Source organism: Ovis canadensis, chromosome 26 (genome assembly GCF_042477335.2).
Source record: "Ovis canadensis isolate MfBH-ARS-UI-01 breed Bighorn chromosome 26, ARS-UI_OviCan_v2, whole genome shotgun sequence".
Classification (NCBI taxonomy): Eukaryota; Metazoa; Chordata; class Mammalia; order Artiodactyla; family Bovidae; genus Ovis; species Ovis canadensis.
In genome coordinates this window covers 40,927,302-40,951,807 of record NC_091270.1, presented here as the reverse complement: position 1 = coordinate 40,951,807, position 24,506 = coordinate 40,927,302, and the positions used below count along the sequence as shown (strand labels likewise).

At 36.0% G+C, this 24,506-nt stretch overlaps 1 protein-coding gene across 2 annotated transcripts in view; it reads right to left on the bottom strand.

Annotated features, from left to right (window-relative positions):
• Positions 1–24,506, bottom strand: part of TNKS (tankyrase) — a 156,624-nt gene that overhangs the window by 126,781 nt on the left and 5,337 nt on the right. For both annotated transcript variants that reach the window (XM_069572852.1, XM_069572853.1), the window contains exon 2: positions 8,233–8,457. In XM_069572852.1, the coding sequence (XP_069428953.1) occupies positions 8,233–8,457 (225 nt within the window). The remainder of the gene's footprint in view (positions 1–8,232; positions 8,458–24,506) is intronic.

The following is a 24,506-nucleotide window of genomic DNA, read 5'->3' as shown; positions in this document are numbered from 1 at the left end:
TTGCTCCTATAACCCAGTCTTCCTATAAATAGAAAAAACTAAGAAGTTTTGAAGAAGCCTGTTACATCTGGAGTAACTAGGTATTATTCTGTATGTGTATACAGCAGATTTTAATATCCAATTCAATTATATCCTTTTTGCAATAAGAAGTTAAGGCAGGCCCCAATACATGTGGGAAATCAGTCTTATCTTCTTACACAAACCACAATTTATTTTAAGATAAAGCAGGTAGTAGAATAAATATAAGAGTGATTATGACAAAGCATATCTCCTTTCTACCTGGAAACCCTAGGGAATCAAGTCTAAAAGAAAGTCCTGTCTAGGAGTCAGACCAATGTGTGTTTGAGAAGACTGCTCTCTACTTAGCAACCGTCTGGCCTGAGGCAAATGACTTCACCTCTGTCGAGTTCAATTTCCTCTTTCATAAAACACTACCTTTCACCAAGGATTGCTGTCATAATGGAGACTATATATAAACCTTATATTTAGTCTCAATTATAAACCTTATATATATAGGCTCAATTATGATATCAATACATATATATATATATATATATATATATAAATATATAAATCTAGTTTGGTTCTTAGCACATAATAGGAACTCAATAAAAACCCTGTCCCTTCAATCAGCTTTTCATCTGCTTTCAAAAACAGAATCGCAAACACAGAAGGTGCTTGGAAAAAAAAAAAACAAAACAGTTGATTAAAATAAAGGCAAACTGGTAACAGCCCTAGGAACAATGAATCTGTGCCCAAGTACTGTTTTATGCTTGCCTGTACTTAGGAGAAGATTACTTTTTCTAATACTTGACTAGACTCAGCTAGATAAAATACTAATTAAGGGACAAAGCAGACATTTCAGTCTGACCAAGTAAGTTTGTAACATGGGTGCTCAGTTGTGTCCGACTCTTTGAGACCCCCTAAACCGCAGACTGCCAGGGACTGAACCTGTGTGTCCTGCCTGCATTGGCAGGTGGATTCTTTACCACTGCGCCACCTGGGAAGCCCTCAAGTTTATAACAGGATGACAGAAGTCTTACAGTTCTAGGGACAGCGACCACATGCAAGAGCTGCTTTCCAATCTGTCTCTAAGTGAACTTTCAGATACATGGTTTTCTGAATCCATCCCTAAATTGTCAAGGGCCAAGTAAGGCCTCAAGGACTTACTAGTATTTCCAGGTAAATTGCTCATTAGTATAAAATATTAAGACCAATTCAGTTTTAGTGCTATTAGACACAAGGTTTAAAGTCACACGTTTTAAAATATTTTCCACAAAGAACATAGGGTTGAGCCGATGTCGTAACATTCTGATTCTGCTTTGAATTTCAGTTTCTTCAATAATATCACAACCTTATTATTTTCCTATGTCTCTAAGAATCCAAATGACTAGAACTTCAATATACTGTTGTACTTTCAATCTGAAGGAGGAAAAGAACATAACTGTTAAGTTTTCATTCTTTGGGAAATAAATAATTTTTTAATGTTACTTATTTTGTATTAGATTCAATAAATTATCCTATGAGTGAAACTCTTAACAACAGTACTCAGTCACACTTCTCCCACCTTAGCTCCTTTAGCCCACGTTCAGGAAGAAAAGAATGCCTTTTGCTTTTATTCAAGTTTTTCCTTTGCTCTTTCCCTTCTCTCATTCCTAGGGGGTTGCAATTTTCAGAAACAGCCAATTATGATACCCTCCAATAGCTTGAAGAACTACTTCCTCATAATTAATTTGCCTTTAAAAATTTATCATTTTCTAAATGATAATGCTCATTTAAAACACTTCTAATTCTGTTTTTTTTAAATGGAGTGGGTGTGAGACTGTTTATAGATAAAAACAAGTGTGAACACTTGTTCAGACTTCTTTACAACTGTCAAGCTTTCACAGACTTTTTACTCAGTTACAGCAAATCACTAGAACTTCATACAACTGCTATTGAATTATTTGTGGGGAAAGGTTTAAGTTACAGTGATTTTCCATTATCCTATCTGCAATATCTCTGCTAAGTTAAAAGACCAAAATTTCAATTAAAAAAAAATTTCATGTCTTATCAAATCATAATTCAAGTTTACACAATTACAATGAATCTGAAACAAAAGACATAAATGAGTTCACAGTGATGGCAACAAAGAGCCACACATCTCTCATTAAGGTTTTACTGACGGTCAGAATACAAAAATGATTTCTGAGGACATCTTATGCTGCCACCCAAGGGAGAAAGAGCACGGAAGGGAACAAGCACTTGCTGAGGCTCTACCTGCTTTATTATTTCAGTTAACTTCCCATAACAACCCAGTGCAGCAGGTCTGATGCCCGCCTTATAAATGAGAAATTGAGGCTCAACGCAATTAAACTGTTTGTGGTAAAAGAGAATTCATACTTAATTCTAAAGCCAAGCATTTAATTTCTGCCATATCATTCAACACAAGTACAAGTCAAGATCACACCAGAACTGTAACTCAAACTTTCTTTCATTTATGTGACTTCTAATGGGGGCATCTATGCAACTGTCCTAAATACCTTCCTCCAATGACAAATGACCTTGTCCTAATCCCATCAACATGCAACCACAACTCTGCAAGAACACCAAGACACCAGGGTTTCATTTCAGGAGACCCACTAAAATCCTTCTTGCTCTTGTTCCCTCCATCCTTACATTCAATTATTTCAAAAGATCAACACTCAAAATGGTTCCCCCAAAGGCAAAATAAAATATACACCCTCTATCTCTAACCACAATTACTTATACCACAGCAAATATAGAAAAGTTCCGGCTTGACACAAAATAAACATATATTTTGGCACACTGTGGCATTTCTTAATGTCTTATTTGGACTGTCATACCTGAGGGTAGACTATCAAATAACTTACAATAAAGCGACATTCTTAATCCCAGATTCTGTTTATAGATGAAAAGTCTAACACCCACTCCATTAAAAAAAACCAGAATTAGCAGATTTAAATAACTGAACAACTAAACAATTTTTTAAAGCCCTAAAACTGCAATTATTATACTTAACAACTTCTAGTTTGGTCAGTGAGAAAGAGGAGTGAGAAGGACTCTATAAATCTTAATCTCCAATTTGGGCCTGCCTCTGAAATCTCAGTTACCAGGGAACTGTACAAAGCAAGGACACAATTTCTTAAATAATATCACAACTACAACTATTTCACGCATTTCAGATAACACTGTGATCATGTAAAGAGAGAGCCAAATGGTTACATGAGCCATTTGTCTCAAATACCACTTTTTAAACAACCCCAAGCTTAATCCATGCATCTCAATGAACTCTACAGATGATCTGAATGACCATGTTTAATCTAAAAGTAAATGCAAGCATATAATTTATTTCCTGAACAGACAGTCTTGAGCATTAAGTAAAGCATTATCTCACTTTAAGAAATGTATGAGGTCTTTTTCGGTCATTCTTTTGTTCTGTTATTTGACCTTTTTCCCTCTAATTTAAGCATCTTTGATATATTTCTTAAATGACAATGAAGGCATTCATTCTGGAAACTTTAATAGAATACAATGAACAAATAAACTCTCTATATAAATATATATATTTAAACTATTAACCAGAATGCCTACTAAAGTAGTCCCAAATTTATCAGGTAAATGCAAAAACACTAACCTTGAATGCAGCTGAAATCAGTGGGCAAGTCATCAACATAATGGTGCTCAGTGTCAGCAGGGATTATTTCAGAAGGGAAAAATTACTATCATTTTTGGCTCTTCTCCTTTTGAAAGATACAACTATGGAATTTTGCCAATTTTTCACTTTTATAAAAATGCTACATTGAGACTTGTTTAAAAGATCCCAATTCAGTTTTTATATGAAAAATGGATGTTAAAAATGCCAAAGGGAGGTACTCTGGCAGGAAGATGCAGGAGATGGAATAATGAAACAAAGGCAAACAAATCAAATTCTCAAGGCTTCACTGAATTTTCAATGAATTTTTGCATGGAGTAAGAAAGGTGTGGGAAATGACTTTTCTTAACCTAGCTCATTTATAGATGACATATGGATAAAGAAAGTGACAGGCTAAATCCAGAGCCCTAGTCAAGTTCTCCAGCAGCTATATTTCTTTGATTCTTATTAAGAAGCTCTAGCTTTCCAGTAGTTTCCTAAAAGTAATCAGGGTTTACATATGTGATTAATGAAAATGTCATTCTCTATAGTACTGTTTATAAAATAGTGAAAAATCAGAAATCTTCTAAATGGCCTAATATGGGTGAAAGATTTAAAAAATGGTTATTTCTATATAACTCTTGCCAGCCTTTAAAAGTGAGGTTAGATAAAAAAAAATTCACTGATAATGAAATACGGTCATAACACAGTGAAAAAATAAGAAAACGGCATGTGTGGAATGATCTCATTAAAGGACTATGTACACAGGTACACTGGCTCTAACAGCACTATCTGACAGAACTTTGTACAATGATGGAGATTTCACTATTCACACACTCGGATACAGTAACCAATGGACAGATATGGTTATTAAGCACTTGAAATGTGGCTAGTGCAACTGAACAATTAAACTTAAAATTTTTTACATTTTAACCAGGTTTCATTTATTGGCTACAATATCAGACAGCATAAATCTTGATGGACAGAAAATGAGGTGTGCCAGTTAATATCATTGTACTTGCTAATAAACCCAGAAAGCTGTTCATCTTCAATATACTATATTTGAAATAACAAAAGACAAGAATGTATCAAGTGGTACCATTCTTCCCTCCTCTGCTCCCAATCCCGTGCCACTCTCAAGTTCCAGGACTTTTTAATCAAAGGACCATGGAAGTGATCAGGTAATTTAGTAAAGGGGTACATGATCTGAAGAGAAACATGAGTACATAAAACAGATAATTTAAACTAGAGTTTGAACAGACAAAGTAAATATAGCTTTCTAGACATAAGACACAGAAAATAGAAATCATTCCTGGAAATCATGAAAGCAAGATTACTTTAGGAGTGAGTTATAATAATAAGGATTTAGTTTAAGCTTTAGTAAATAGATTATCTTAAGTTTTTTTTAAAGGAAGGTAAAGATTGCCACTTTAAATTTGTTAAGTATTTGATGTTCTAAAAAAAAAACAAACTAAGAATAAAGAAGAATGTTTGGCACATTTAAAGAATGAAATTAATTTTTTAGGCTTACAATACACTTTTTATTTATTTTTTCTTACTTTACAATACTGTATTGGTTTTGCCATACATTGACATGAAATACACTCTTAAATAAATCTCACTAAGCAGAGAGAACTTTTCATTCTCAGTGGAGAAAACATTTCTTATTATAACAACTTTATATCAGCTCTAGAGACTGTGGCAAACAAACAGCCTTCTCTTTTCTTTACTAGTAAAATGGTAGGAAATTTGAATCATCCATTTCATGCATAGAATATAAACATTAGTGAAGAACTTTGGTTAAGTACTTTGAGTTGCCTTCAAGGGAAAACAGTGAATTATATATCATCTAACCACATCAATTTTTGGTAGATTTACCAGCATCACCTTTTTCTTTCTTTGCCCTCCCTATCTCAACTCTTCAATTCATGACAGAACTCATGGGTTTAATCCACAAGTACCAACAAAAAATGTTTGACAGTCCATTCATTATAGACAATCCATAAAGAGAAGTCAATGCATGCTCAGGACCAATATTCAACAACCCATCCTTAATGAATAATAAAAATGATTTGACGAACAGTCGATTACCTAAACATAGTTTATATCTGACTATAAAATGTTTTATATTTGTATATAAATATAGGAGTATCTGTATTACCCAGCAATCACACTCTAAAGCATTTATCTCAGAGAAAAGAAAACTCATCTCTATATAAAAATTTGTACACAAATGTTCACAGGAGCTTTATTTGTAATACCCAAGAAGTGGAATCAACCAAAACGTTCTTCAGTTGTGAATGCTAAACTACAGTACATCAAAACCATGGCATAATAATCAGCAATTTTTAAAAAGATCTGAAAGACAAATAAGAAAAAAAAAAGCCAATCTCAAAAAAATTACGTACTGTATGATTCCGCTTATAGCATTCTCAAAATGACAAAAGTATACAGATGAACATGTTATTGGTTGCTAAGCGTTAAGGATCTGGGATGGGGAGTAGACCATTATAAAAGTAGGCTATAAGTAGGCTTCCCTGGTGGCTCAGAGGGTAAAGAATCTGCCTGTAATGTGGTTCAATCCCTGGTAGGGAAGATCCCCTGGAAAAGGGAACCACAACCCACTCCAGTATTCTTGCCTGGAGAATCCCATGGACAGAGGAGCCTAGCAGGCTACAGTCCATGGGGTCGCAAAGAACTGGACATGACTAATCAACTAATACTTTCACTTTCTTTCATAAATGAGGGGAAGCTTCCAATAATATGTTCTGTATCTTGACTACAGTTACATTAATCTGAACATGTGATTAAATGGCACAGAATTCTACACACTGTACCAACACTGGTTTCCTATTTTTGATACTGTATTACGACACTGTAAGATGTAACCAAAGGGTGCAACCAGGAGAAGGATACGTGGACCTTCTTGTACTATGTTTGGAGCTTTCTATGAATCTATAATTATTTCAAAACAAGAAGTTAAAAATACACAATAAATGCCTCTTATTATGTAAAGAGTTCTAAAGAGTCAAATATAATAAAGCAATATGATTTTTTAAGATCTGTGGTTTACTGTAAGTACAACAATCTCGCAAAGACAACATAAAAGGAATTTTCTTAAAAGCAGCAACAGAATGAAAAATTCAAGAGGTACAGGTAGGAAAATAGAACACTTCAGCCTAAAAGAGATAATACATTGGAAGGTGAAAATTGTGTAAAATCCTATAACTAACAACAGAAAAATCCAATGGATGTGACAAAGTGAAGTAAGAAAGAATGAGAGCAGGGAAGCTGAAGGTCTAGGAAGATCTGATAAGAGCACACTTCAAATTCAGTAACAGTGAACACATAGTAACTTACCATAGAGATTTAGTAATCAGAGAATATGTGGTAAACTCAAGCTTTTCAGATTAGTTTTATGAATGACTTAGTCTAGGACATGGCTGTTTTAGTGGGAGACTTAGGAGGAAATGGGACAATCAAGTAGAAGTGTAAGATGTCAAACGATAGGGTATTCAAGGGTCATGTTGAAATGACCTTGAATTTCATCTGGTAAAACTGGCTGGTGAAGTGATAAAGGATAATGACAGAGAATAGGTAAAGAAGTTTGTCAGACAATGCAATAATTTGAGGAAAATGAAAAAATATATTTGAAGCTGGAATAGATGGCTATGAAGTGGGAGAAAATCTTATACTGGCACCACCTCTGTATCTTTAAACGTGACATATTTATTTGGGTTTTATCAGAAAAAATAGCCAATTATACTGAAATGGGTGCCAGTCAAGAAGATAATTTATAAATCAACCTGCCAAAGGCTAAACAAATATCATCTTGAGTTTCAAGAGAGACGACACATTCAAGAGACACTATGCTTGTTCTCCAGAAGCCCATTTTAGATTTCAAAACGAAGGATTTTACACAATAAAGCAAAGTCTAAAATAGATGCCTATTTAGATATACATATAAAGGAGAAAGAAATGCTGATTGAATACAATTCCATATAATCGCAATACTTAAAATCGCTGAAAAGTTCAATTTTGTTTGAAATTGCTTTTTCTCTAGACTCTGTTGAAAATATTAAGCCTTGAACTGTTGTATTTGAATCACTCAAAGCTTTTCCAGGGCTAATAAAATAGCTGGTGTTCAATTTTAGCAACATAAAGAAACAGGTTTTGCCTTAGTACTAGATGACTTTCCTTGAATCAACCTGAACATCCAGATATGTCATCCAATTCAGTAAGAACCTGTACTTTATAATGGTTCTCATTGATGCTAGGATGGAAAACTTTCAGACTTTTAAAGACTGTAAATTAACTAAATTTGATAACAGTAATCCATTAAAATATAGTTCCACACCAGCTGGCATTTGCCTTACATTTGGAGAGTTAATACTGTGAATCTTGTTCCTAACCAACTTTAGATTTCCATGTCTCTACTTTCCCTTTGATGGCTTATAAGAAGTAACAAAGTGTTCTTTATTCTGAGGAAACATTATTTCCACTACAATAAAAAACAAGCAAGGGTAAACCTTTATTTTAAATGTTATTCTATCTGTGGGGTTGACCTTACAATTTAGATATCACCAAATAATACTTACCAATACATACATCGATCTTTCCTTTTATAGCAGCTTCATGCAGAGGGGTATAGTTCCAGTTATCCCTGGCATTTGGATCAGCTCCTTGGCACAGTAACAGACTCACAACCTCAGCATGGCCAAAAGAACACGCATTATGAAGTGGAATGAGACCGCCATCATCACGAGCATGGACGTTAGCACCCATCTGTAGTAAGTGTTCTACCACGTCCTTTCTTCCAAAACCTAAAAATAGGGAAAATATTTTATATTGTAAATCAGTTTTGTAAAAAGAACCATTAGAATTCCTTTAACAATAATATCAACAAATATGAACAACTGAAGTACTATGTTCTATAGCAAAAAGGTAAAAAAAAAAAAAAAAAAGATGCCATTCAAATAGATTCTCTCATCTCACAGAACTGAGAACTAAGGAAGCTCTTCCTTTAGTTTGGGCAATTCCTTCCCAAAACATCTCTTCAACACCTATTACATGCTAGAAATGCAGGATGAATGAGGCAAGATTCCTGTCCAAGGCATTCACTTTCCTCTCAAAATCAGATGCATAAAATCCATTTCTGTATTTTTAAATACCAATGAAAATCAAATCTAAGACAAAGTACAGCACTTAACATTATACTAGGGAAACTGGAGAAGAATACACAGATACCAGAAATACATGGTGACAGTTTGGTTACAAGATATCTGAAAAGGAAGAACTAAAGATAATGCCATAATATCTATTCTTGGGACTGGTACGCAAACTAAATGAATGTGTAGTTACAATTCAAATTTGGATTTACTGAGTTTGAAGGAATTTTAGGACAAACAAATGAGAACACAGGCTTTTGGAAATACAGAACCAGAACACTGGTGAAAAGCATCACAATTTTCAGACAGAAAAATGGTAGTACTGGAGGGTGTTATTAGCAGAGCCAGAAAAAAATCTAAAGCACTGTACAGACTAGGCAAACACTGAGAATGGTAAGAAATACCAAGAAAACACACTACGGATGTTAAAGGGCCACAACATTATGCCAAGTCCAGCATGATGAGGATTTAGTGAGATAATGAAAAATGGAAAAAATAGCCATTTTGACAATTTGAAGGTCATCATAGTATTGTGATGAAATTTTAAGCTACAATGGGTTAAAAAAAATTACTGAAAATATTACCATTTTTATCTTTACCAGCTTAATACTTTTATTAGTGATCTTTCCTTTCCTACTTTAAATTTTATTAGGACTTGCCAGCTGGGTATCACTGCCTCTATGCTATTACTTAGCATGTAATGTTGTTAGAAAATGACAGAAAATGACATTTTAACACTGGAAAGCAGTAATGGTCATATCTTCTTTCATTTTTTGCATATATTAACTAAATAAATGAGAATTATGTGGAAAATAGAAACCAAAAAAAGATTTATTTCAATATATGTCCTTTACACTATCTTTAGAAATTCACTCACTCCAGGAAAGTGGGCCAAGAAAAAGTCTCCTGCTTTATAGATTTGAGTAAAGCCTGCATGCAAATTCACATTTCTCTAAGTAGTGTACTAACAATGTTTGAGAACTAATTTCCTTTCTTCACTAATAAATGAAGTAAAAACAAAAATGCTTGGTATCAGCAAGAAAGTGGTGAAATGGAGCTGTGTTCACACACTGTTAATATGAATATAAACTGGTGCCACATTTTTTTTAAGGTTTTTTGATGTGGATCATTTTTTAAAGGTCTTTATTGAATTTATTACAACATCGCTTCTGTTTTATGTTTTGTTTTCTTGGTCTAGAGGCATGTGGGATCTTAGTTCCCTGACCAGGGATTGAACTGGCACCTCCTGCGTTGGAAGGAAAGTATTAACCACTGGACTACCAGGGAAGTCTCATGGCACCACATTTCAGAGAAAAATGTAGCATTATCATGAATAGGCTTAAGCAAATATACTCTCTGACTCAAAATACCACTCTTCAATTTTTATCATTTAAAAAATGATTTATCCATGGACAAAGATTTTGCATCAAGAATGTTTATCATAATGTTACTTACAGAAAATCATGGAGATTAGATGTCCAATAATATTGTTACATAAATGATAAAATGACAGTATTTGAATAAAATAATCTGTATTGAAAGGATGCTAGAACACTGAATGGACTTAATATCACTGAGCCATATATTTTAAAATGGAGAAAATGGCATTTTATTTTTAAACTGCTTAAAATAAATAAAAATTTTAAATTTATATTCTACCACAGTAAAAAAAAAACAAAGGTATAGACCAACCACCTACCTACCCTCACAGATACACATACAATATTATAAAAAATTCCAACACAGAAAGGTGTTGCTTATACATCAATCAGTTTTCCTTCCATTCTTTCTCCACCTTCCCTCCCTTTTTCCCTCCCTTCCTTTCTTTCTTGGCTGTGCCACGCTGCATGTGGGATCTTAGTTCCCTGACAAGCGATCAAGCCTGCATTCCCTGCAGTAAAAGCGTGAGTCTTAACCGCTGGGCCTCCTGGGAAGTCCCTCAATTAGCCTTTTGGATTGCAAATATATAAAACAAAATATAGGAGAAAAAATATGATATTTGAAATATAGATGGATAGAAAATGAGACTAAATCACTAGGTACCAGAAATATGGAATTTTTTCTTCTTTTTTATCTCTTTTCTTATTACATAAAACATAATTTTGCATAAAATATATGTATGTGTACACATACAAGTTTAAAAAGGTGGAGGTGAACAGCCAAAATCAGTAAAGATACATTTTATGTGTCGATATAAAATGCATTAAATCAGTGTTACCCACAAAAAAATTAATCCCCTATTTAAAATACTGTAATTTAGAAAACCATACATAAAAAGCTTAGCAAAACATGTACTCTACCTGTACTATTAAGTACAATTCATAACTGGTCATTGGCCACTCTATCCATGTTTAATGGATATGCATTAATTACTTTTTATACATAAAGAGAATTCATTACCTATGATGGTCATACAAGGCCTTTGTTTCATAACCAAGGTTTGTAGCAATTATCTCTGTAATTGATTTTTTTGGGGGGTCTAAAGAACCAAAATAAAAATAATAATTAGGGCTGGTTCAAAGAACTACACAGAATTTAACCACACAGTAACTTACCTATAAATTAACTCATAGGAAATAGCTTCTAAGTGAAAGCATTACAGACCCACACAAGATTTTCAGTGTCCTATTCCACTAATCTAGCACATGTCAAAAAAGGCTACAATTTTTAAAAGGAATAATGTTGCTATTTATACATATCTTTATGGCTTAGTGTTACAAAGCACAAAAGAAAAACCAATGAACCATCTCTCTCTGAGCCAACAGATGCTGTTAAAAATCAGGACAGTGTAATACTCTGATCTTTACCAACAAAACAGTATGTGCTATTAGAAGAGACTCCCAAATGAGAGCTGTACAAAAGGTATAATTTAACTTTTACAGAAAATTTCTTACAGAAAAATTCTTTTTGCTTAAGTACATGCCTTATTCCTGACAATAAAAATAGCAATAATAATGGTAAGTAGTTAACATTTAGTAAGCTCTTTTTTCTGACAAGAAGAATGCCAAATGCTTGACAAGCATTAGCTCCAGTGATAATATCCTGTGACAAGCATTTTCCTCATTTTATTGTTGAAGAATTCTTTCCCTCAGTTCTGATAACTCGTGAACTAACTACACTTCCAAACACACATCTCAGATCTGCCTACTCCCAAGGGTCACCAGCTTGGTTTCAAGCCCCACAATCTCTTGTCTAGACTTCAGCACAAAACCTTTTGTTGGTCTCTCTACTGTCACATCTGCTGCCTAACAATTCATCCTTATCAGAGCAGACTGTGTGTCTCTCTTCAAGGCATGCATCAGATCAGGTCACTTCCCTGCTTGAAATCCTGCAATGGATTCCAATAACACACATAGTAAAACCTCCTTATGACCTAACAAGTGAGTTGGCCATTCTCACCTCTCCATCTCATTGAGCTTTACCAACCCTGTCTTTCACTTTCTGTTCCCTGGATATGCCAAACTTATTTCAGCCTAGAGGACTTTGTACTTGCTGTGTTCTCTGCTTGAAGACCCAGATCTTCACATGCCTAGCTCCTTCTGTCATCAGATTCTCAGCCCAAAGATAACAACTTGGAGAGACTCTAATTACTCAATGTCAATCTGCCCACCCACACACACACATTCTTTCAACATTGTTTTCAACTTGAGTTCTTTGTATATTTTGGACATTAACCTTTTACCAGAAACATGATTCACAAAGACTTTCTTCCACTCAGTAGGTTGCTTTCTCATGCTTGCTGATGGTCTCCTTCACTATGCCGAGGCCTTTTAGTTCAATGTAGTCTCACTTATTTTTGCTTTTGGCGTCAGAGTCAAAAAATCTTCACCAAGAGCTATGTCAAGGAGATTTCACCTATGTTTTCTTCTAGGAGATTTATGGTTTAAGGTCTTTAATCCATTTTGAGTTAATTTCTATGTATGGTGTAAGACAGTGGTCCAGTTTCACTCTTTTGCATGTAGATGTCCATTCTCCCAACACCATTTATTAAAGAGATTGTTCTTTCCTCATTGTATATTCTTGGTTCCTTTGTCATAAATTAATTGACCATATATGAATGGGTTTATTTCTGGGCTGTCTATTCTGTCCATTGGGCTGTATGTCTCTTTTTATGCCAATATCATACTGTTTTTATTAAGTTAGCTTTGTAATATAGTTTGAAATCAGAGAATGTGATATCTTCAGCTTTGTTCTTTCTCAAGATTGCTTTGGCTATTTGGAGTCTTTTGTGTGATACCATGCAAATTTGAGAACTGTTTTGTTCTATATCTGTGAAATATACCATTGGAATTTTTATAGGGGTTGCATGGAATCTTTATTGCTATATTGTAGTACAGACATTCTAACAATTTTAATTCTTTTAATCCACAAGCACAGAATATCTTTCCATTTATTTGTCTTCTTCAATTTCTTTCATTAGCATCTTATAGTTTTCAATATACAGGTCTTCATTTCCTTGAAAGAGAACTGCTGTGTAGTGCTGGCGGGAATGAAAGCTGGCCTCGTCACTATGGAAAACTGTATGGAGGTTCCTCAAAAGAAAAAAACCTACCAGACAATCCAGCAAGTCCACTTCTGGGTATTTTTTTGAACAAAATTAAAACACTAATTCAAAAAAATATCTTTTTTGCACCACTATGTTCACGGCATTATTCACGTGTCACCTGTATTTAAAAAGTAAACAAACTCAGAGAAAGAGATCAGATTTGTGGTTAGCAGAGATCCGGTGGGGGGTGCAGGAGGGGGAACTGAATAAAGACTGTCAATACAGACAAGTCCAGCTATAAGTAAGTATGAAGGATGTAATGTGCAACAGAACAAACACAACTGCTCTACATTAAGAGAGTAAACCCTAAGCATTCTCATCACAAGGAGAAAACATTTGTTTCTTTTTCATTTTATATTTATATGAGATGACAGATATTCAGTATACTTACTCTGGTAATCATTTCATGACATACATAAATCAATCATTATGCCATACATCTTAAAAACTATACAGTGTGATAAAGTAAATTTTATCTCAATAAAACTAGAAGGAAAACAGCCTGACTCACACCTGTATCTTGGCTGATGTGCAAGAGGCAGTCTGAAAATTAAGAGGACACTCAGCAGAGCAGATCCATTGCAACATGATGGGTAGTTCTATTTTTTTTTTTAAGTTTTCAGTTTCACTACATTTTATGGAGGAAATTATGGGTCTCCTTGGTGGCTCAGTGGTAAAGAAACCTGCAATGCAGGAGTTGCACAAGGCACAGGTTCGATCCTAGGTCGGGAAGATCTCCTGGAGGAGGGCACTGGCAACCCACTCCAGTATTCTTGCCTAGAGAAACCCATGGACAGAGGAGCCTGGCGGGCTACAGCCCACCGAGTCGCAAAGAGTTGGGCATGACTAAAGCGACTTAGCACACGTGCATGCGTGGAGGAAATTACATGCCACAATATTATGCTCTAAATTGGGAGGTAGGGGAAGTCTTGTGATAGTTCTTTAAAATGTCAAAGGTTTCCTATGCACTGGGTTAAATTTACACAGTCCAATATACACAGATCCCTAGATACCTATTAGATTTCTGCTTACTTTATAAGAAATGTTCTATGACAAAGAAACATACATTTTCTACTTAACATTCAAAGTCATTGTTACTTCCTTTTCTAATTTCAATCCTAACTATATCAGCTTTTAAATAAAGAACTGTTTTACATTTCATTAGATCAGAAGTCATGGTTAAGCAAAAGGGAGTCTATTCCCTATTAATTCTAAAATAACAGTTTAGAAAGCAAACTACAAAATGACTTCTATAAAGCAATAAAGTTGCATATATTTTTCATTTGTCAAAGGTGGACTCTGACCAATTAATTTCTCCATCTTACAGAATATGATTTAGAAAGGAAAACATTTATAGTTAGATAGAAGAAGAGACGTATGGCATCAGGAAGCACTAATAAAGGAAGTATTTCATTAGGAAGCAGTAGAAAAATGTATGTTTTCCCCCAAAACACTGGGAAAAAACACCAAAAGCAAAAGGATAAGACACAAATTCCTGATGCCAGTTTAAACAACAACAAAAAAACAAAAACAAAAACACGGTAAGAAATCACAGCTCCTTGGGAAGGGGAAAAAAAAGGCTGAGTGCCACTGAGGGAAGAATCATCAGCTTAACTGCAGATGATCAGTCATCCTGGCTAGAACAGAGAAGAGAGGAGAGAGATCTGTGTCCTCCCCCTCACCTCTGCCACACTGTCCCCTGGGCTGCAGCAGAACATGAGTTCGGAATCTCCAGTGTGCCTCTAGCCAAAAGAGAAGGGACAATACGAGGCAGAACAGTGGAACCTGGCTGAGGTGGGATGCAAAGGACATGCCTACATGCCTACAGGACAGAAGAGAGTCAGGGGAATCCTGAGCACCTAGGATGGCATCACATCCAGGGCCTCTCTACCCTGACGCATGCCCTTATTTGTCTAAAACCACGTGAAGAACCAAAACCTGGAACCCCAAACTCATCCTCTCAAATGCAATACTGGCCCAAGTAGCTGTCATTTCCAAGGGATTATAAACTCATGGCAGAAAATAATAGAATGTCTGAGGAGTGCAAGCACCATGACAAAATAAATGAAAGCAGAATTAATAGACCAAAAAAATATATTTAAAGTTGGCAAATTAAGTGTTGCCAGCGAAAAACTGGGGAATACTGAAAACATGAGAACAAAAGTCTATCAAGCAAAACCAACTGGAAATATCATCATGAAAAACAAAACAGGAGAAATGAAGGATACAATAAGTTGACTGGATAATAGTGGAAATAAAGGAAACAATTTCTGGGGAAAAACCGGTTAACAAACTCTCCCAAAAAACATCGCAGAAGGAGAAACTGAAGTAAAGGAGAGAAGAGACAGGTGAGACAGAGGACTGGAAGAGAGGACAGATACTTGTAGAAATAGTGACAGGATGTCTCCTAATTAAAGGAAAATGCAAAATTCCAGATTAGTAAGAGTTCATGAAGTACTGAAGAGGATGGATGAAAAAATACAAATTCTCAGACTACTCCAGACCAACTGAAATGAGAAGCAGTGGGGGTGTGGCCTAGCAACCTGCCTTAACAAAGCCTTCCCGGTGACTCTGATACAAAGTTTGAGAATCACCGAGCTAGTGCTTCTGGAAGTTATAACCCTCTGAAAATTACACGTAAGTTTGATGTTTAAATATATATTTCAGAGGAAATGCCCATACCTATTATCAGATTCTCAAACAAACAAAAAAAAAAAGCAAAATTAAGAACTATTTGTATTAGCTCAACAGTTTTCAAAGTGTGGTCTGTGGACCCCTTGGTGGCTCTAGTGACCTTTTCTGGGGGTATCTGAGAAGCCAAAACCATTTACAAAATAATATTAAGATGGTGCTCATGATAATGCAAAAGCCACAGTAGGTAAAACTGCTGACACCTTGACGTGAACCGAAACACGGGCACCAGGCAGTCACTGTATTCTGTAGCACTGACATACCTGGATACACATTAGTCACTGCATTCTTCACCATCAGACCCTCACAATTTTTTTAAAAAACCCGGCAGCTTCACTTAAAAGTGTTCTTCATGAAACAAAAGTTGCTTCTTTTTTACAAAAAGTCTACCACAGAAGAAAAAAGTTGCAAGTCCACACAAACAAACCATCTGCCACCAACCATTAGTTTAGTTTGTGTTATACCAAAAAGGCAAAAGGGAAAGGAAAATTTACAACACTTTATTTCCTTTTTTTGCACAATTAAAAAATTCACAAACCTCAATTCAAAAGGGAACTGACACATTTCAAGAAAACACTGAAAAAAAAAAAAAAAAGGTTTAGGCTCACACTGCTCTCATTTAATTTTAAACATGGATTCCTGAACTAACAGGCAAAGCACGTTTCTACTTGACAAAGGTCCCAGCAACTCACTGTAGGGAAAAGCAATTCTGAATATCTGATGAAGCCTTTTAAGGAAAACCTAGTAGGCACACAAAAACAAAACACTCATAACTTTCCTCAATTATTCAAAATTAAATAACTTTTAGAATATGAACCTCAAAGTTATCTTGAGCACCTGGGCTTTAGTATAAATACCCCAGAAACCCATGCTACTCAATTCTTATCATGAATCACATTGATGATACAGGTGTTAGGCTCCCCCCAAGATGAGGGCTACAACCCACCTTTCTGAGTGTTTATGTGAGAAGAATAAACATAGACCAAGGTAACTTCAAGTACCCTGGCATAGGGGAAAAATGAGAATTTAAGAGGCTCTTGTGTCTTCAATCATATCTCTCACATATTTTACAATCAACTACTCAAAACATTTATTTGTCCAAGAAGCAAAAACAGGCTATTAAATACATTTATGAATAAGTTACTCTAGTGTTTCCATTTGCATTTCATTGCAAGACTCATGATGATGTTTATTCCTTTCTAAGACCTAACACTAAAATAAAATGCATTTGCTTAGCATTATCCACATTCCTCTATCACTTTTCTTCTCCTGGCATCTAAGTTGAAGAACCAACTTTTTTTTTTTTAACTTATCTATGCTCACAACTTGGCCCTTGAAGATATATCCTCCAGATAGATTTCTTTGGTCTTTAAACTGCCAAAGAATCATGTCTGGTTTGGAAGAAAGGCACACCTAGCCTGTGACCTAGTCAGTACCTTGCGAAACAAAGGGATGCCTAGGGGGAGGAAAAAAAGGCAGGTGACTATACTAAGCCTCTTTTCATGAAAACTTCTATGTAAATAGACCATGAGGAAGACATCTTACCTATAAAATGCCCTTAGCATGATGTCTCTGGTTAAGGCTCCTAGAAAGCAGCAATGTAGGCTATATAAACTAAGATATTAATATAAAATTATGTTTCTTAATTTAAATGCTATGACTGTAAGAGATGATACTGCAAACCTTCCTGTGAGACTTACTCTATTTTAGGTCAGAGTTCCATGTCCAACATGAGGAGAAAGGACAAGGGGAGTTACCCTCAAGATTCAGGCTTCTATTTTTATCCTTGGTTATTTAGCAATTAATTTCTCTAAAAATGAGCAGTAAAAAAAAATAAGGTCAAATTCCATGCAGAGTTTTCATAAGAATGTGAGCAGGGTAACACCTCTATCAGCAATATATACTAGAAGAAAATGCTCCCCCAGAAAAACCAAAATTAGGATCTACTATTTCAATATTAGCTAAAAGACAATATGAAAAAGATGTAAGATATGAAAGACCAGTATATATGTGAGTTAGAATAAGATGACGGAACTCAGAAATAATTCAAAATAAGAAAGTATTTCAGAAGTAAAGACTAAACAAGAAGGAAAACAAAAGTGAAAAAAAAATACACACAATGCCTTATGACAGGGATCAGCAAACTAAAACGCATGTGCCAAATCTGGCCATCCCTTTTTTTTTTTATATAAATAAAGTTTTATTGGAACATAACTATACTATTCATTCATGCACTGTCTATGGATACTTTCATGGCACAAAAGCAGAGCTGACCAGTTGACACAGTTGAAACAGAGATCACACAGCGCATGAAGCCTAAAATCTTTACTGTCTGGCCATATATATGTAAGGGAGAAGGCAATGGCACCCCACTCCAGTCCTCTTGCCTGGAAAATCCCATGGACGGAGGAGCCTGGAAGGCTGTAGTCCATGGGGGTCTCAAAGAGTCAGACACGACTGAGCGACTTCACTTTCACTTTTCACTTTCATGCACTGGAGAAGGAAATGGCAACCCACTCCAGTGTTCTTGCCTGGAGAATCCCAGGGACGACGGAGCCTGCTGGGCTGCCATCTATGGGGTCGCACAGAGTCAGACACGACTGAAGCGACTTAGCAGCAGCAGTTGATTTACAATGTTTGTAAGTTTCAGGTATATAGCACACTGATTCAGTTATATATAAGGGGCCTCCCTGGTGGCTCAGATGGTAAGGAATCTGCCTGCCTAGATTCCTGACCTACACCTGGAATCTCGAACCACAGAAAATAAAATATGCTTGTTATTTGAGGCTACTAAGTTTTGGGGTGAAAAGCAGAAGTGTTAGTCACTCAGTCTAGTCTTACCCTTTGTGACCCCATGGACTATAGCCTGCCAGGCTCCTCTGTTCATGGGGATTCTTCAGGCAAGAATACTGGAGTGGGTTGCCATTCCCTTCTCCAGGGGATCTTCCTGACCCAGGGATCAAACCTGGGTCTCCCACATTGCAGGCAGATCCTTTACCATCTGAGCCACCAGGGGGAAATCAGGGAAGTGTTGGGGTAGTTTCATACACATTAGGAAATACAGTAACTAATATAGTAAGGCTTTAATAATTACTAATATAGTACTACTGATTTGCCCAATTTAAAAAAAGGGTAAGTGGGCTTTATGAAAAAATATAAATGGCAAATAAACACATGGAAAGGTCAGGGAAATGCAAAATAAAACCAGAATGAGAGAGCACACATTCTCATCAGAATGGTTAAAATGAAACCAACAGAAAACATTAAATGTTGGCAAAGATATGGAACAACAGGAACTCTTGTATGTTGTTAATGGGAATGTAAAATGGCACATCCACCTTGAAAAAAGGCTGGCAGTTTCTTATAAAACTTAAAATTTACCTAGCCTAAAGCCCAGCAATTTCAATACGAGGTACTGAGAAAGATCTATGTTCTCAAAAAGAATTTTACAAGAATGAGCATAACAGCTTTGTTCATAATAGTCAAAAACTGAAAACAGCCTAAGGGTCTAAAAAGTAGGGATAAACCAAATTGAAGGTATAAACCAAACGTAGCATGCTCATATAATGAAATACCTACTACTGACACAAGTTACATCAAAACCAAAAGAGCATAATTCCATTTATATGAACTTCTAAAACAGGCAACTCAATGTATAGTGGAAAAAAGTCAGAACAATGTGTCTGCTGGAAGGAGAGGGATAGGGATAGAGGGAAATAACATGAAGGAACTTTCTGAAGTTAGAATTATCTGTAAGGATTTGGATTATATGGGCATTTGAATTTGTCAGAATTCTGTGAATATAACACGTAAGATTTGTACAGACTTTACATGAAAAGACAAATCTTTAAACAAACACTAAACTCTGGATAATGATATGTATACTGGTGTATTTACGGGCAGCTGCATAAATGTCTACAATTTACACATCATAAAAAAAAATACTGATGGATAAAGGAAAATATAAGCAGACAGGTATGTAACTGAAATCAGACAGTATTTTTAACTGATGCACATATTCTTCTATGGTTGCAGTTTGCCTGTTACCAACTTACTACTATTGAGAGACACTTCTACATAACACCTTCATATAACTAATTTGCTCTTTCAATCATTTGCTTCCAAAGAGTAGTACCATTAATCCAAAAAAAAGAGAGACACTTTGTACACCTTTCTAACTAAAAGTTCCATGTGAACTTTTTTTAAAGCAGTACCTTAACCAAAGTATAAGATGTTGAGAAAAGACTAAGTAAAAGATAATTCAGTTTGCAGCCAACAATTTTAAGTCTGAAAAGATTTTTATGGAACTAGGTCCTTTCCTTCTATTATCAAATCGGACCCTTCCTAAACCCTGAGGCAAAAACATTTGGCTAAAAGTATAATTAAGGACTTTGCCAGACAATGTATAGAAAGATTCCCATTCCAGAACTGAAGTGTTCTGACTCATTTTTTTACCTACTGATGGGCAACAACAGTCTAGAGGATAGTGTTTTGTTTTGCTCTTTTTTAAACAGAATTGAAACAGTGAAGGAGATGGAGGTAGGGGGACAAGCATGGACACGATGACAAAAAATTAAGAGAAAGAGAAATGAGTAAGGCAATCTCTATACAGTTAATGTGTGTTGAGGTAGATATCTCTCAAATAAAAAGAAAGCACAAAAATCCCATACATATTTTGCTGGTTTTGATATTGAAGTACCCCATATCACAAGTCCTAGTCAAGTCTTATGTTAACTAATGCTCACCATTAAAGTAACCAGGAAACCTACTTCAAAATTTCTTTAGTTTAAATACCATGAAATTTCAGAAATCAGTGCTTCATTAAACTCTTTTTGCATTGTTGTTTTTTCACAAAGACCTTATTCAGACTTTTCTTTAAAAAGAAAACTTATCAGAATATACTGGTCCTTTAACAAAAATATGTCATTACTAGGAATTGAATTCAGGAGATACATAACTCTAAATTGATCCTATTTCAACAGCTTTCATGGTCCTTTGAACAACCAAGGTTAAGCATCTTATCTGTAAAAGACTTATATAAACTCTCCTCAACAATAAAAGACTGGATCATTTTGACATAGTCATTTTAAGAAGGTATCAGAAGCAGTACTGTAAGAATCTATACCAATAGTGGAAACTAAAGATTATGCTTCTAGTTGTGGACATTATTAATACTGTCTCTAAGTTAGGAAAAGAAGTACGTCAAGGCTGTATATTGTCACCCTGCTTATTTAACTTCTATGCAGAGTACATCATGAGAAATGCTGGGCTGGAAGAAGCACAAGCTGGAATCAAGACTGCCAGGAGAAATATCAATAACCTCAGATATGCAGATGACATCACTCTTATGGCAGAAAGTGAAGAGGAACTAAAAAGCCTCTTGATGAAAGTGACAGAGGAGAATGAAAAAGCTGGCTTAAACCTCAACATTCAGAAAACGAAGATCATGGCATCTGGTCCCATCACTTCATGGGAAACAGATGGGGAAACAGTGGAAACAGTGTCAGACTTTATTTTTTTTAGGTGCCAAAATCACTGCAGATGGTGACTGCAGCCATGAAATTAAAAGACGTTTACTCCTTGGAAGGAAAGATATGACCAACCTAGAAAGTATATTCAAAAGCAGAGACATCACTTTGCCAACAAAGGTCCATCTAGTCAAGGCTATGGTTTTTCCAGTAGTCATGTATGGATGTGAAAGCTGGACTGTGAAGAAAGCTGAGTACTGAAGAATTGATGCTTCTGAACTGTGGTGTTGGAGAAGACTCTTGAGAGTCCCTTGGACTGCAAGGAGATCCAACCAGGCCATTCTAAAGGAGATCAGTCCTGGGTGTTCTTTATAAGGACTGATGCTAAAGCTGAAACTCCAATACTTTGGCCACCTCATGGGAAGAGCTGACTCACTGGAAAAGACTCTGATGCTGGGAGGGATTGGGGGCAGGAGGAGAAGGGGACAACAGAGGATGAGATGGCTGGATGGCAACACTGACTCGATGGACATGAGTCTGGGTGAACTCCGGGAGTTGGTGATGGACAGGGAGGCCTGGAGTGCTGCAATTCATGGGGTCGCAAAGAATCGGCCACAACTGAGCGACTGAACTGAACTGAACTGAAAGGCATGTTTAACAATATCACAGTCCAAAGTAGGATAGAAAGGATTCTTAACTCTGCTGCTAGAAAGAATTATGGTTTAAAAAAAGGCATACGGATTTAAATATGAATATGACTTCACACCACTTCAAAGAGCCTTAAAAATGATTTCATTTCATTCTATAGAACTATACTTATTTTTAAATAGAAATAAAGGCATTAATTAACATTCTTTCTTCCCATCTTTGCTTGGCTAGCTTGGACTCAACCTTTAAATCCTCACTTTAAAACATCTCTTTATCTAGAAAGACTTCTTTAAATGATCTAAAATCAGGACAAACGTCCTTACTGCCTGCTCCAAAAGAAAGTAGTTTACTTTTACTATCACTCTAGGACACTTTGTGGGGTTTTTGTTATTGTTGCTTTTAGTTTTCCCCACTAGACTGTAAGCTCCATAAGGGTAAGGACAACTGACTACTTCAAAACTGTGTCAATATTTAACACCAACCTATGATAAGCTATCACCCACTCCAGTGTTCTTGCCTGGAGAATCCCAGGGATGGGGGAGCCTGGTGGGCTGCCGTCTATGGGGTCGCACAGAGTCAGACACGACTGAAGCGACTTAGCAGCAGCAGCAGCAGCAGCAGCAGCAGCAGCATGATAAGCTATCAGCTCACTTGGTAAAGAATCCGCCTACAATGCAGGAGATCCCGTTCTAATTTCTGTGTCAGGAAGATCAGCTGGAGAAGGGATAGGCTACCCACTCCAGCATTCTTGGGCTTCCCTTGTGGCTCAGCTGGTAAAGAATCTACCTGCAACGTGGGAGACCTGGGTTCAATCCCTGGGTTGGGAAGATCCCCTGGAGAAGGGAAAGGCTAACCACTCCAGTATTCTGGCCTGGAGAATTCCATGGGGTTCTGTAAAGTCCATAGGGTCCCAAAGAGCTGGACACGACTGAGTGACTTTCGCATCTTAAGTTAATGAAAGATTTGTGGAACACTGGAACTACAATTTTTAAATCTTTCCATCCAAGGCATCGTACCAATTTCCTATCTTTAAAACAGCTCTTCCATGACATTCAGTGACTAGCATTCCAATCAAGTAATAGTCAACTGACAATCACTTTTAATTACCCAGCCTATGCATGAAGAAGACTAGATTAAACAAAGCTTTAATGCTATGAACACAAACATGAAACACAGTAAATTGACTAGAGTGTTATGCTTTTAAACCATAGAGAGTTTCACTGTTTTTGTTCCCTTTTCCACACGGAACTAAAACAGATTATTTTTTTTCCCTAAATAAGCCACTTCAAGATTAGGGTCTCATAACTACAACATAATTACAGGACTGTTTCACTGGTTGTCTTTTAGCTTAGCTGGGTACACAAAAACTCTAAAACAGAACAAAAAATAACTACTGCGGCAAAAAGAAGATGTGACTTGGGAGATAAGCACTATTTTGTGTGCAACTAATTCTAAATATTACAAAAATTAATGTAATATCTGCAAGTGATTACTTACAATGCAGTATGATGAAAAATGACAAGATTTGTGAAACAACATGTTATAATAGTCAAATTTGGAACAAAGTTTACAAAGGCAGTCTTGCTTTATTTATTACAGATCTTTCATCCTGCCTAAAAAAAAGAAATTATTTCATCTAAAGTAAGCAACACTTGTGAGCATCTGTCTACTTAAATGGGAGCCTGATTTTGATTCAATTCACTACATTCCTAATAGTTGTTGTTCAGCTGCTAAGCCATGTCTGACTCTTTGCGACCCTATAGACTGCAGCATGTCAGGCTTCCTTGTCCTTCACTATTTCCTGGAGTCTGCTCAAACTCAAGTCTATTGTGTCGATGATGCCATCCAACCCTCTCACCCTCTGTCGCCCCATTCTCCTCCTGCCCTCAATCTTTCCTAACAGTAGCGTCCACATTCCCAGCGATCTAATAATGATTTCCTGTATTTCTCACATTGCTGACCATGACTCATTAATGGGATCACAAACAGCATTTGCAAGACAGGAAATGGATTAGGATATAAAATATCAGAGTACAACACATGTAGCAAGGCAAAGAACTGTTTACTGAAACTTTTGATTCACTCTGCATGTTACAACATAAAATTTATTGCTAAGTATGGGCTGCAAAAAAAAAAAAAATGTGTGAACACTACTCTTGGAGTATATATGCCCCCAATTACTTCTTCTCCCCAAACACTGCCAAAGTGAAAACTCCATAAAAATTACCCACAAATTGAAAAGTGATCTTAAACCAAGTATAATTGTTTAACCTGGACTTCACACATTCCAAAATCAAACTAAGTTTAAATTCAGGTTCCACTACTTCTTATGTGAATTTAGGATTATCTAA